General features: G+C 44.4%; 1 protein-coding gene across 6 annotated transcripts in view; it reads right to left on the bottom strand.

The window, feature by feature from the left end:
- Window positions 1-14899, bottom strand: part of khdrbs2 (KH domain containing, RNA binding, signal transduction associated 2) — a 902011-nt gene extending 887112 nt beyond the window's left edge. For 5 of the 6 annotated variants that reach the window (XR_010970474.1, XM_068020148.1, XM_068020149.1 and 2 more), the window contains exon 1: window positions 10871-10993. Coding sequence is in view for 1 of the 6 variants with exons in the window: in XM_068020150.1 (XP_067876251.1) it covers window positions 14721-14811 (91 nt within the window). In the remaining 5 variants the exon portion in view is untranslated. Of the gene's footprint in view, window positions 1-10870; window positions 10994-14720 lie in introns of those variants that run through there. The other variant, XM_068020150.1, reaches the window with a different exon arrangement.
- Between the last annotated feature and the right edge of the window lie 607 nt (window positions 14900-15506).

Raw genomic sequence — 15506 nt, 5'->3', positions numbered from 1 at the left:
GAGCAAGGCACTGAGGGATATGGAATTAATGCAGGCAGGTGGGATTAGTATAGATAGGCATTATGGTCGGCATGGACGTGGTAGGCCGAAGGGCCTGTTTCTATGCTGTACGACTCTGATTAGGAGCAGTTTAGAATTCAGCAAAGGAGGACAAAGAGGTTGATTAAACGGGGGAAAATAGAGTATAAGAGTAAACTTGCTGGAAACATAAAAGCTGACTGTAAAAGCTTCTATAAATATGTGAAGAGAAAAAGATTAGTGAAGACAAATTAGGTCCCTTACAGTCAGAAATGGAGGAAATTATAATGGGGAACAAAGAAATGGCAGAACAATTAAACACATACTTTGGTTCTGCCTTAACAAAGGAGGACACAAATAACCTCCCAGAAATGTTAGGGAACCAAAGGACTAATGAGAGGGATTAACTGAAGGAAATCAGTCTTAGTAAAAAAAAATAGTACTAGGGAAATTAATGGGGTTAAAGGCTGACAAATCCCCAGGGCCTGATAATCTACATCCCAGAGTACTAAAGGAAGTGGCCCTGGAAATAGTGGATTCATTGGTGGTCTTCTTCCAAAATTCTATAGACTCTGGTGCAGTTCCTACAGATTGGAGGGTGGCAAATGTAACCCCACTATTTAAAAAAGGAGGAAGAAAAAACAAGGAACGACAGACCAGTGAGCCTTACATCAGTAGTGGGGAAAATGCTGGAGTCTATCATAAAGGATGTGATAGCCTGGAAATGGGATTTCAGTCCATTAATACCCTATCTGTACTAATACTTTATCTTTCAGCACACCATTAACATATTGTTTGCCTTTGCTCCATGACCTTCTGGTCAGCTATTCTGTGACCTTGTCCTATCAACACCTTCTCTTTTGTTATCTCTTGCCCCACCCCCACTTTATTTGCTTAAAATCTTTTACATTTCTTATTTCTGCCAGTTCTGATGAAGGGTCACTGACCTGAAACGTTAACTCTGCTTCTCTCTCCACAGATGCTGCCAGGCCTGCTGAGTTTTTCCAGCACTTTCTGTTTTTATTTCAGTTTTCCAGCATTTGCAGTATTTTGCTTTTATTTTAGTGTTTAATTCACTGCCACTTCTCTTCCAGGAATGCCTACCTTGAACAAGTTCTGCTCTTCTTTCTGACGGGATTTTCGTTTCTCTCTTTTACCTTGTACACCTTCATTGCTTTCTATTTCCCTCTCGGTGTTTGATAAAGTGTCTACCAAAACTCGTTTTCACAGCCACATCTCCTTCCTCAGTGACTGTCTCTGGCTCCGACTTATTCCACGTGGATTCCAACTGCAGTTTCACCCATCATGTTTTGAATTCACCCAGGATTACAGGTATTTCTGAGAAATACAACGTTCCTTGGACTGCTGTTCTCACCACATCCTGAGATCCACACTCAGTGCTATGCGCCGCCACATGTACACACTGGACCTCTTTCTCCAGAAACACTGCCTCACCTTATCTCAAAGCTGTTCTACTCCGCAGGTTCATTTTATCCTTTGTCTTATCCGACGTATTAACAAAAAACTTTTTTTCTTCCTGTCAGGTGTGAAGGAACACAAGCTCCTGCAGCTGATGGGGACTAATGCCCCTCCAGATCCTTCTTCCTCTTCACTTCCCTCTGACCCCACCCCTTCTGATCTGACCCCTTGCCGCATATTCACTATACCCTCTGGCCTCCCCCTCTCTGACGCTGAACGTTCTGTACTCAGCAAAGGACTCCGTTTTATCCCCTTACGCCTCCACCTCAATGAATTTCGTGCTCGGCATGACGTTGAGCTCTTCTTCCGTCGCCTCCGTCTCCGGGCTCACTTCTTTGACCAGGAGTCCTCCCCCTGACCAGCGGACCCATTCACCCGCCTCCAGCATTCTCCCTCTACCTGGACCCCTCCCCCGGCCTCTTACCCGCTCTTGATCTCTTCATTGAAAACTGTCGGCGAGACATTGGTCGTCTCAATTTCTCTGCCCTCCCCTCACTCACTCTAACCTGTCCCCCTCTGAACTTGCCTCACTCCGTTCTCTCATGTTTAACCCCGACATTGTCATCAAACCTGCAGACAAGGGTGGTGCTGTTGTTGTCTGGTGTACCGACCTCTACCTTGTAAAGGCTCAGCGCCAACTCTCAGACACTTCTACCTACTTCCCCCTGGACCATGACCCCACCAACGAACATCAAGCGACTGTCCACAGAAATGTCACTGACCTCATCTCCTCTGGAGATCTTCCCTCTAAAGCATCCAACCTCATAGTCTCGCAACCCCAGACAGCTCGCTTCTACCTCCTTCCCGAAATCCACAAACAGGATTGTCCTGGCAGACCCATTGTGTCAGCCTGTTCCTGCCCCACTGAACTTATTTCTTCCTATCTTGACTCTATCTTTTCTCCGCTGGTCCAGTCTCTTTCCACCTACATCCGTGACTCTTTTGACGCCCTACATCATTTTGACAATTTCCAGTTTCCTGGTCCCAACTGCCTCCTCTTCACAATGGAAGTCCAATCTCATATACAATAACATATTGTTTGCCTTTGCTCCATGACCTTCTGGTCAGCTATTCCTTGTCCTATCAACACCTCTTTTGTTATCTCTTGCCCCAGCCCCGCTTTACTAGCTTAAAATCTTTTACATTTCTTATATCTGCCAGTTCCGAAGAACGGTCACTGACCTGAAACGTTAACTCTACTTCTCTCTCCACAGATGCTGCCAGGCCTGCTAAGTTTTTCCAGCACTTTCTGTTTTTATTTTCAACATCAGCATGGGTTTATGATAGGTAAATCATGCTTAACAAATCTACTGGAGTTTTGTGAGGATGTAACTAGTAGAATGGATAAGGGAGAAGCAGTGGATGTGGTGTATTTAGATTTTCAGAAAGCTTTTGATAAGGTCCCACATAAGGGGTTCGAGTACAAAATTAAAGCACATGGGATTGGGGGTAATATACTGGCATGGATTGAGAATTGGTTGACAGAAAGGAAACAGAGAGTAGGAATAAACGGGTCTTTTTCCGGGTGGCAGACAGTGACTAGTGGAGTACCGCAGGAATCAGTGCTTGGGCCCCAGCTATTCACAATATATATTATGACTTGGGTGAGGGAAGTAAATGTAATATTTCCAAGTTTGCAGACGACACAAAGCTGAGGGAGGTAAAGTGAGCTGTGAGGAGGATACAAATGTGATTTGGGCATGTTGGGTGAGTGGGCAAATGCATGGCAGATGCAGTATAACGTGGATAAATGTGAGGTTATTCACTTTGGTTGTAAAAACAGAAAGGCAGATTATTATCTGAATGGTGATAGATTGGGAAAGGGGGAGGTGCAACGAGACCTGGGTGTCCTTGTACACCAGTCACTGAAAGCAAGCATTCAGGTGCAGCAAACAATTAGGAAGGTGAATGGTATGTTGGCCTTCATTGCAAGAGGATTTGAGTACGAAGAACAAAGAACAGTACAGCACAGGAACAGGCCATTCCACCCTCCAAACCTATGCCGATCTTGATGCCTAAACTAAAACCTTCTGCACTTCCGGGGTCCATATCCCTCTATTCCCATCCTATTCATGTATTTGTCAAGATGCCTCTTAAACGTCTCTATGGTACTTGCTTCCACCACCTCCCCCGGCAACAAGTTCCAGGCACTCAACACCCTCTGTGTAAAGAACTTGCCTCGCACATCCCCTCTAAACTTTGCCCCTCTCACCTTAAACCTAAGTCCCCTAGTAACTGACTCTTCCACCCTGGGAAAAAGCTTCTGACTATCCACTCTGTCCATGCCGCTCATAACTTTGTAAACCTCTATCATGTCGCCCCTCCACCTCCGTCGTTCCAGTGAAAACAATCCGAGTTTATCCAAACTCTCCTCATAGCTAATGCCCTGCAGACCAGGCAACATCCTGGTAAACCTCTTCTGTACCCTCTCCAAAGCCTCCACGTCCTTCTGGTAGTGTGGCGACCAGAATTGCACGCAATATTCTAAGTGTGGCCTAACTAAAGTTCTGTACAGCTGCAGCATGACTTGCCAATTTTTATACTCTATGCCCCGACCAATGAAGGCGAGCATGCCATATGCCTTCTTGACTACTTTATCCACCTGCATTGCCACTTTCAGTGACCTGTGGACCTGTACGCCCAGATTTCTCTGCCTGTCAATACTCCTAAGGGTTCTGCCATTTACTGTATACTTCCCACCTGCATTAGACCTTCCAAAATGCATTACCTCACATTTGTCCGGATTAAACTCCATCTGCCATTTCTCCGCCCAAGTCTCCAACCGATCTATATCCTGCTGTATCCTCTGACAATCCTCATCACTGTCCGCAACTCCACCAACCTTTGTGTTGTCCGCAAACTTACTAATCAGACCAGCTACATTTTCCTCCAAATCATTTATATATACTACAAACACCACTAGTCACATCCCTCCATTCAGAAAAACACCCTTCCACTGCTACCCTCTGTCTTCTTTGAACGAGCCAGTTCTGTATCCATCTTGCCAGCTCCCCTCTGATGCCGTTTGACTTCACCTTTTGTACCAGTCTGCCTTGTCAAAGGCAGGAGCAAGGATGTCTTACTGCAGTTATACAGGGCCTTGGTGAGACCACATCTGGAGTATTGTGTGCAGTTTTGGTCTCCTTATCTGAGGAAGAATGTTCTTGCTATGGAGGGAGTGCAAAGAAGATTTACTAGGATGATTTCTGGGATGGCAACATTGACGTATGAGGAGAGATTAGGTCGACTAGGTCTGTATTTACTGGAGTTTAGAAGGAATGAGAGGGGTTCTCATAGAAACCTATCAAATTCTAACAGGACTGGACAGGCTAGATGCAGGGAGGATGTTCCCGATGGCTGGGGAGTCCAGAACCAGAAGTCACAGTCTCAGGATATGGGATATACCATTTAGAACCGAGATGAGGAGAAATTTCTTCACTCAGAGGGTGGTGAACCTGTGGAATTCTCTAACGCAGAAGGCAGTGGAGGCCAAATCATTAAATATATTCAAGAAGGAGATAGATATATTTCTCAATGCCAAAGGGATCAAAGGATATGGGGAAAAAGAGGTAACAGGGTACTGAATTAGACTATCAGCCATGATCTTTTTTGAATGGCGGAGCAGGCCTGAAGGGCCGAATGGCCTACTCCTGATCCTATTTTCTATGTTTTTTTTATTGCCAAATGTTTAGAACCCTCAAGAAGCAAGCTAATCAAACTTATCTGGAGTTTGAAAGAAGTAATCAGCTGGCTTTTGACCAGTGGCTGAAGGCTCTTAAAGTACAGCTCAGCTATGAGAATCTCAGAGAAGTAATTCTGTTAGAGGAATTAAAAAACTCTCTCCGACTCTCCATAAAGACCCATGTAGAGGAGCAGGGGGGCCAGAGAGCCCAGCAAGCGGCCATTCTGGCCGATGAGTTTGCTTTAATTTATAAGTCTGTTTCCCAGGGAAGAACCTTTCCTAATCACCCCCACAAATCCGAAAGGGACAAAGGGTGGGAAGGTGATCGGAGCCCAAGCAGTCCTGGGAGAGAAAGGAAAGCAGGAGATACAGATGGCCCTCCTCTAGCAAAAAGGAATGTGCTTTGAGCAGGAATGAGACCCGGAGACCTGTATGCTTCTATTGTAATAAAGCAGGGCATTTAAAAGCTGACTGCTGGAAACTAAAGGGAAAACCTGTAGGGTTAATCAGGGCACACCTGCTCAGTGAAGATGATACCCTGATGGAAAGCACAGCAGAACAAGCTGTGACTTTAACTGCAGTAAGAGTGAGACCCTCGAAGTTTACTACTGCAAGAGCTGGAAAAGTTAGTAGGATTCCTGAAGGTGATCAGGGTTTTGTGTTTGAAGGGAAAGTAACCCCATACCCCTCGAGTGGAGCAAGCAAGCCCTTGGTAATTTTCAGGGACACAGGGGCCACTAGATCTCTTTTACTGGGAAAAGACCTGACCTTTCCCCCAGAGTGCAGTGAATACCAGAATGGTGGTGAATGGTATTGGAGGGCAGTGTATGCCTGTACCTGTACACCGGGTGCACCTGGAGTGCGACCTAGTTTCGGGACCGGTGACCGTAGGGATTGTCCCTAGTTTGCCTGTGCACGGGGTTGACCTGCTCTTAGGTAATGATCTGGCGGGGGTGAAGGTGGTAGCCCCCCCAGTAGTGAGAGAAAGACTGCAGGAGGTCAGAGAGTGGCAGGAATCGGACCCTTGCAGTTTCCCTGAATGTGTAGTGAATCAGGCCATGATCAAACCAGCTCCCCCAGAGGAGACTGAATTGGCACTGCAGGCAGATGACCAAGTTTGCCTGTCTGAGACTTTCTTTGGAAAGTTAGGAGACCCAGGGAATGAATTAAATAGATTTTCCCTAGCTGAGGCTCAGTGAGTTGACCCAGTATTGTGAGAGTTAGCACAGACTGCCCAGTCTGAAAGTGAAGCAGAGGGAGTCCCTGATTGCTGTTATTTAAAGAATGAGGTACTGATGAGGAAATTGAGTTCTCCTCACAGACCTGAGAGCAAGGAGTGGACAGTAGTTCACCAGTTAGTGATGCCACAGAGGTACCGGAAAGAAATATTAAGAAGGGCCCATGAGACTACAGTGACTGTACATGCTGGTATATGAAAGACCAAAGCTCGCATAAGACAGCAGTTTGACTGGACAAAACTCCACAAAGATGTGGTGGAGTACTGCAGGAGTTGCCACATGTGCCAGGTTGAGGGAAAACCCCAACCTACAGTGAAACCTGCACCCCTAAATCCTGTACCGGTGTTAGGAGGATCCTCAGCAGAGGGCTGGTGAACTGTAAGGGACCCCCGCTGAGAACAAAAGGGGACAGGCAGACACGCGGCTGGCAAAAGTTTAGAAAGAGAAGGGGAAAAAGTGACCAAGAGGGCAGGTTAAAAGAAGTCTGGGAAGAATCCCAGATGAATACCCCTACTATCCAGTCAGCCAACCCGGAAAAATGTGAAAGGTTAGATCCCGCATCCTCCTAGGTAAATGCAGACACTGGAAGCGCCCCACCAGAGTTGCTAATAGCATTTACAGGAATGTGCAGAGACAAAGAAAGACCTCTAGGGTGCAGAGAAACTGTGAGGGTGATGCCTCACCTAGTTGAAGTCCCAGAGGGGAGTGCAATAGATTCTGCACAAATAGCTGCAGGCAGGAGTGTCCCAGAGGACAAAGGGGAGATTGGCAAAGAATCCTCCCCCACAGTCAGAAAAAAGAAAACCACCCATCCCCCAAAATTCAAAAGCCTTTGCACGTCTCAGCAAAGCACTGAAAGGGAGTTCAGGATAGACCCGCCCACTACTGACTCTCCTGAAAAAAATTACCTCAGCAGGAACAAAGACCCTAGGCAGCCATGGAAATGAGCAAATGGAAGAGAAACATCCCCAAAAAAGAACCACATGTTTATTGGGATGCCTAAAAAGGGGCGATTTAAAAAGTTTTAGGATTTCTAAAGAATGAGAGAAATGCATGTTTTTTTTTCTGTATCTTATATTTTTCTCTTGACCCTTTTAATGAAATGTGCTTTTTTCAAATCTCATTTCATTCCGCTGGGTGTGGAGGTATCATGCTAGGGCCCCACCTGCCAAGGATGAGGCACATCAATTTGATTTTAAACTGTTACTGGAGTGAAGAAAGGACTTGTTAAACAGATCATCCGTGGCTGGAAAAATATTTGCATATTAACAGACAGTGTTTGGAAAGGACAAAGGACCATTCCCTGACACATTCAACCCACAATGGACTTTTGATCACCAGACGTTGAAGTTGGGGGAGCCTGCATTCCAGGTTGACTGCTAAGATGGCCGAATACACAAACGGACATGGTCAAACCAGCTAGTCACATGACTAATCTGCTGGGCAACCTGAGTTTTTTGAAGTTGTACCAACAGTTTGGGCAGAAAGCAGACGCTCCTGGACTGAGAAGCTCTCTCCTGGCTGGCTCGCCACAGCCGCTCCTGTCTGCCTGCTCCCATCTCTTTCTCACAAGACTCTGAATCCACTGAAGTCACATGAACCCCAAGAGAGAAAAGTCTCCTACAGCAAACAAGGTTTAAGAAGAATATTGGGCCGCAAAGGAAAGCAAGATCTACCTATCAAGGACTCTACAGTGAGCTCGAAGAACTGTAACAAAAACCTCCTCAAATATTGCCTCAAGCTTTTCCACTTTATTTCCTCTGTTTTCTTTCTGTCTCGATCTGCATGTGCGTATCGCGTTTGCATGCGAGCATGGGTGCGTCGTGTATCCGTAAGTGATAACCGAATTTGCGTTTAAGTTGATTATGTTTCAACTTTTCTTCTTTAAACCCAAGAAAGCCTATTTGTGCTGGTTTCTTTATCTTATAATTGGAAAGCGGTGAGCAAGGATTCACTAAGGGAGAGCTAAAGAAAATGGTGTGTTTAAAATTAAATGCAGTTACAGTTAGACCAGGTGAAGGCTTAGAGGGAACCCTAGACCTCTTTCTCACTTGGTCGGAATGATATACATTATGGATGGAATCGATACAGTGCAGATTCACCACAATTATACCGGGGCTTAAAGAACAAAATCATGAGGACAGGTTGACCTGTACTTCCTCAGCTTTAGATGGTTGGGTGGGGATGTCTAATTGAGGTGTTTAAAATGATAAAGGGATTCAACAAGGTAACTACAAAGAACCTATTTCCTCTTGTGGGTGGATCTAGAACAAGGAGGGCCCAGCGGAAAATTCGAGCCAGGCCATTCAGAAGTGAACGCTGGAAACATCTTTTCCACACAAAGGCAAGTGGAAATTCGAAACTCTTCCCCAGAAGGTTGCAGATGCTGGGGATCGATTGAATTTTTCAGGGCTGAGAGTGATATGGTTGTTGTTATATAAGGGTAGCAACGGTATGGAGTTAAGACAGTAAAATGAAGTTGAGGTTTTGATCAGCTATGATCGAACTGAATGATTGATCATTATTCAATCAGAATGAGACTCAAGGGGCTGTCTAGCCTATTCCTGTACCTACACTACTGTGAATCCATATATTGTAACCAAAGCACAGCTGCAAGAAAATGATCTGATTGTATAAATATTATTTGCTGAAGCATCATACACATCTACTGCCCAGATGGGCATTTCAGATTTCACACATAAGTGATTATTTTTCTCCTTCAAGAGCTTCCCCTGCTGCACTGCTCCTATATCTGAAGTGCACAAAGAAACTTCTGAAGTATAAAATGCCAAAACTCCATGGAAAGATTACATTTACTGTATAATCTCATAATGACTACCCCACTAGCTAACACTGTGCTCCTGATAACTGACTTTAGAACGAAAGACTGACATTTATACAGAACCTTTCACAACCTCAGTACGTCCCAAAGTGCAGTGCAGCCAATGAAATACTTTTTGAAATGCAGGCACTGTTTGTACAAAAAGCAACGCGAGAATTGCCAGATCCATCTATTTTTACTGCTGTTGGTCGAGGGATAAATATTGGCCAGGATGCCAGGGAGGACTCCCCTTCTCTTCAAAATAGTGTTGTGGGATCTTTTACTTATATCTGAAAGGCCCCACTGATACAGAATATGCTGTGTCGATCTGTTAGATGAATTTGTTTAGATACTGACTGCCTTGTTGTCAGATTTCTTTCTCATTTAGGAAGTGAACAAGGATAGCATGCGACTAGCCAATGGTAAAATGTCAGCGATTATCAAACTTGAAACAGAGGCAGACTAGGTCCTTGAGGAGGGAGCTTTACCCATCAACACCAATTGTAAAAAATAATCAAAAAGAAATCTGACTAGCTTCATAGAATTGCATTGAATTTACAGCACAGGAACAGACCATTCGACCAATCTGGTCTATGCTAGCATTTATGCTCTGCACCAGCCTCCTTCTACCCTACTTCATTTCACCCTATTAACATATCCTTCTATTCCTTTCTCCCTCACGTGTTTATCGAGCTTCCCCTTAAATGCACCTATGTCATTCGCCTCAACTACTCCTTTTGGTAGCGAGTTCCACATTCTCACCATTCTCTGGGTAGAAGTAAATTCTCCTGAATTCCCTATTGGATTTATTGATGACTACCTTATATATATGGCCCTTAGTTCTGAACTCCTCCACAAGTGGAAACATCTTCGCTACACCTACCTTATTAAACCCTCTCAGAATTTTAAAGACCTCTATCCGGTCACCTCTCAGCCTTCTCTTTTCTACAGAGTAGAGTCCCAGCCTGCTAAGCCTTTCCTGACAATGATAACCTCTCTGTTCTGGTATCATTCTTGGGAATCTTCTTTGCACATTCTCCAGTGCCTCTATATCCTTTTCATAACATGGAGATCAGAACTGCAAGTACTCAAAAACAGTTTCTCATTCTTCCTTATTCTTAAAACACTAAATTCTAAGAGATTTGCCAGGGAATGTAGTTTGGACGAATTACAAGAGCAGAACTGATATACAGAACAAATAACAAAAATCACAGAAGGACTCAAAATCACATTTGTTCATTGTGGGACACTGGCTTAGATTATGCATTGAGAATAACAGTCAGGCTATCAGTACTCACCATTATTAAGGAGCAAATCAGACAGAAATTTCCTGCACCCGCACACCCACAATTGAATACGGAAATCAGGAAGTTGCTGTCCAATTTGCCCTACTCCTCCACAAGCTTCTCTACACCAGTACTTCACCAAGAGACTCTGGAATGAATTATACCAGCCCCTCGACGTCGGGGGTCGTGGCGAGGAGGGGCCGTAAAATACTTGCAAGAGCGGCCCGCCATGACACCCAACGCCAAGAAGGCCCGCTATTGGCGGCAAGGCCTCAGTGCGCGTCCCCCCACCCACCACCACTTGGTGGATGGGCCTTTATTTAAAACAACATGCAAATCAACTTACCTTGTAATGGCCGTCATCCCTCGCCGATATTACGGCTGCCAAATGACTGTCATGCACCTTCGGAACTCTATACGGAATTCCGAGACGTGGTACTGGTGGGGAGGGGGAGGAGTAAAAATTTCAGGGTAGGAGGGGAAAGAGGGGAGAACTATTGTGATTGGTTGTGGGGATGATGGAAAGGGGTTGAGGTCAAAGGTTCTGAAGTTCGGGGGGAAAGTTCACAAAATGAAAAGGTTCTTTTTTGGGGGAAATATGTCACTGTAATACATGAGTACTCAATGAGGGGGTGTGGGAGAGAATAAGTTGAAATAAAATTGTTCAGCAGGTTCTGGGGAAGTGACACCTTTAATTATTGAAGTGAGGTTGAAGGGCTTGAAGCCCTTTAAAAATGGCGCCAGATACCATTGCGGGGACAGAGCAGCCGCCCCCTTTTACGTCATCGAGGGCAGCAGCTCCGCCCCCTCCATTTAAATGAGCAAAATATCACAGGGGCTTAGCAATAGCGCATCTGCGCGAGCGGGCCGCTCAGATGACAGCTGCCGCTGCGAAATGCGGCACGCTGCTAAAATTCAGCCCTCTGTGTTCACACATGTGCAATGGTATGAAATTGGTGCATTTAGCCACAGAATGCTCGCTAAACATGCTAGAACAAGTTAGGGTTTGTCCATTCATGTGGCAGTGTATTTTGATAGCGTGATAAGTCTCAATTAATCAAACTACCTCTCAGGCCTGAAAAATCTACTTTTAAAAGTGTGGAGTCTCATTCTTTCAGATTTTAATCATTGCTGGAGAGTTTTTTTAAACTTCTTTTTAGTTTTTCTTACTTTCTCTTTTATCTCTAGCTCTCTCTTAATTTCATCTTTCTTTGCCCCTCTCTATTTTGCTTTTCGTACATGATTTTTTATTGAATTAAATATTCTAACATACACTTCCTGATTTAGACTCTGCGTGGCTCAGTAAGGATTCTTCAGTCTGATTGCTTAAGGAGAGACACAGTTGCTTGCCCTGTGCACACAGGTTCCAGAACCCCCTAGAGGACATCGTGCTGTTTTGACTCTCTAATGACCGCAATTTCCAGTGCAAAATCCAACAGAAAATCTGTGGCAAGTGTAGGTGTAATGAAGGGTGAGCGCTGTTCGTTTTCCGCTGACTGCAATATCGGACCCCTTTTAATTCAACTCCCTCAAACATTAGACTCAGTAACTGTTTCAACCAGGTCCCCAACCAGGTTCCCTATTTATAAAGATACTATTCACAAATGAATGAGTGAATCATAGAATCGTTACAGCACAGGAGGAGGCCATTTGGCCTGCCAAGTCTGTGCCAGCTCTCTGCAAGAGTAACTCTGTTAGTCACACTCCCCTGTCCTTTCCCTGTAGCCCTGCAAATTATTTCTCTTCAGGTGCTTATCCAATTCTCTTTTGAAAGCCACGATTGAATCTGCCTCCACCACACTCCCAGGTAGTGCATTGCAGATCCTAATCACTCGCTGCATTAAAAAGTTCTTCCTCATATTGCCATTGCTTATTTTGCTGATCACCTTAAATTGGGGTCACGACTGTTCCACCAATGGGAATATGTTGCTTTAAAAATAAAAGCGGTGAAGGGATGTTAACAACTAACCAAATATTTCTTGAGTGTTTAACTGTCAGACTCCCTCCTTAAAGCCGGTGAATCGACACACACGCAGACTTTATACACGGTTTGCGATCATATCTTAACTGTTCAGGGAGATAAAAGCCTCCTATTTTCAGTCATCCTTGTCCAAGTTGGTAAATATGTGATCATGTTACCAGCACAACGATTTCATTTTTCTGAACTACTGCCGACATTACATTTGTAAGGTTGGTACTTTAGAAAGTCTTTCCGGTAGCTTTTAAGCTAATGTATCGGAAACTGGAAAATAAATTTGCCTTATATTCTCAGCAATTCGCAAATCACGCCCATGAGGAAGTAGAGCGTGTTCCAACCATCTGCCTGTTTTAAAATGCAATACTCCTTGGGTTCTTTGCAAAGCAAAGACACATATTGCACTAATACAGATCACTTTCATATTGTTGAGAGCAGGCATGCTGCCAGTACAGGACTGCATGATACTAAACTAGCTTAATAGCCTTTCTAGAGAAAAGAGCCCCAGCCTGTTCAGCCTTTCCTGTTAAGTATGAGCTCTCAGATCTGATATCATCCTCAGGAATCTCTTTATGCACCTTCACTAGTGCCGCCTCTATGCCGCTTTTTAACAGCTAGCTGATAATACAAGCTACAGCTTTATTAATCACACAGATTGCACCATGTATTGGCCCCATTATACAGACAACCCACCCCCACTGTAAACACAAGAGAATACTATTATTAAATTGGCAGTGTGTGTGCATGTACACATGTAGATACATACAAACATGGCTCAATGTTGGCAGAGTCAGTTAAACGACTACCACTACCTGCTTTCCAGGAATTCCATCATAACTGGGGGAAAGACTTGATGCTACCTCCCTATAATTCCTTTTGCAAAGGAGTGCTTGGCTATCCCGGAAATGCTAATTAAGCTTTTAACAAATACACGACTGGAGGAAGGTATCCATTTTAACGTGGATTATTTTGGCAGGGGAAATTGTCTTTGATCTCTGATCCTGAACTCTCCACCCTGGTTTGTATGTCTCTCTGCTGCCCTCTATAGCACAGAGCCAGGACTCCAGCACTCACTCCCTCACTTACAGCCCACATAACACCCTACAAACCTCACCCAGCACAACACACAGTTGGGACCCGGCATTGAGAAGCTCAGGCTGGCTTCACAAATATTTTAAGACATAAAATAATCAAGCCCATTACAAAAAAAAAATCATCAGAGGCTGCAATGCATTCGCAACTGCAAAAAAACCATCATCTTCCTTTGCACATGGAACAGCTTTTGAATCTTTAACATTGAGCCATGTTTGTATGTATCTACATGTGTGCACACACACAGATAGACATATACTCAGACACAGACACACAGCCACACAGACATATACTCACAGACATACACTCACAGACACACACACAGAAACACACTTACAGACACACACTCAGACACGCATAGACACACTTACAGACACACACTCAGACACACATAGAACACACAGACATATTCTCAGACACACAGACATACACACACACAGACACATACTCACAGACACACACATACACATGTACTCAGACACATACACAGACATATACTCACAGATACACACACACACAGACGCCGACATACTGACATACACTCACAGATATATACTCACAGACACACACAGACACATAGAATAGAATTATAGAATGGTTTACAGCACAGAAGGTCATTCGGCCCATCGTACCCATGCTGGCTCTTTGTAAGATCAACTCACCTATACTCAGCGACACACACAGACACACATATATTCACACACATACATATGCACAGAAAGTTATATCCAGATTCATACATACCTATACATGAACATGAAACATTTATCACTTATGATTTCTACCAATATATCTAACTACACTGATAACGGTTAACAGCAACCTGCAGCACCTGAACCAGGACAGCTCACTTTAAACTGCAGCAACACTTGTTAACAACTGAAGATAGAACAATTCAACCGGATTGTGTAAAGGATGATTTATGAATCGCCATCCCAAACACATAGCAACACTCCATCACCAATATAGACAAAAACACACAGCCCTCCACTAGTTTGCAGCTCACTCAGAGGGAGGCTTGTTTAAGGGGGTTATTTTGCAGAAGATGCTGATCTTAAATACATCAGTCTGCGCAACAACTAACCATTTCACATAGACAACATGTTCAATTCTCGACAGCACAACTTACCTTCCGTCAGCAGACGCGCCGCGTGAACAAAAGATGGATCCAGAGTATCTTTCTCTGCCATCAGCTCTGGCAAATATTTCTCCCTCTGCATTTTTTTTATTTGCAATGTGTGGTTAAAATAATATTTATTTGTACGTTTTTTTAAGTTCGTGATTCTCTCAACACACGCAATATCTAATTGAGCGCTTTACCTTCCCAATAAAGTGCATCAACTCGGCTGCACTGACAGTGCTCGCTGGCTCCACCAGCTCCCCGACTAGAGCCCGCCTCCGCCTACCTCCGGTTGGATAGCGCCCCGCCGCCCGGAAGCGACTCCAAATGCTCATTGGTCAGAGCCCGGTGTCAGTCAAAATGAGTGACGGGGCGGCGGCGGCGCGAGCTGCCCTGCTGTCTGTCCCGTCTGCATTTCCGATTTTTTGCACACCTATCTTTTAAAAATCTTCCTTTGCACAACAACAAGTAGGCACCGTTCCATTTTGTGCGAGGCATGTAAATGGTGAATTTAAAGGATGCTAAATCATCATGCACTCACTGCTGGCTGGCAGCTCGGAAACCTTAAATATATTGGCAAAGTTGCTTCGGGCTTTATTGGAATGGGACACAAGTTGGTGCAGAATTGATATGCCTGAAAAATGCTGATTAATACATTAAGAGATAAGCATTGTGATATTTATCGGTGCTGCCCACATTTTAATTGAGAGTACTGTGACAAGCGCGATATTCCACATACATACTTCCATCTATATACTACATGGAGGCTAATGCATGTTACAAACGCCGGGGAAT

The sequence above is a fragment of the Heterodontus francisci genome, chromosome 3, assembly GCF_036365525.1.
Source record: "Heterodontus francisci isolate sHetFra1 chromosome 3, sHetFra1.hap1, whole genome shotgun sequence".
NCBI lineage: Eukaryota > Metazoa > Chordata > Chondrichthyes > Heterodontiformes > Heterodontidae > Heterodontus > Heterodontus francisci.
This window is presented reverse-complemented; position numbering and strand designations above follow the sequence as displayed.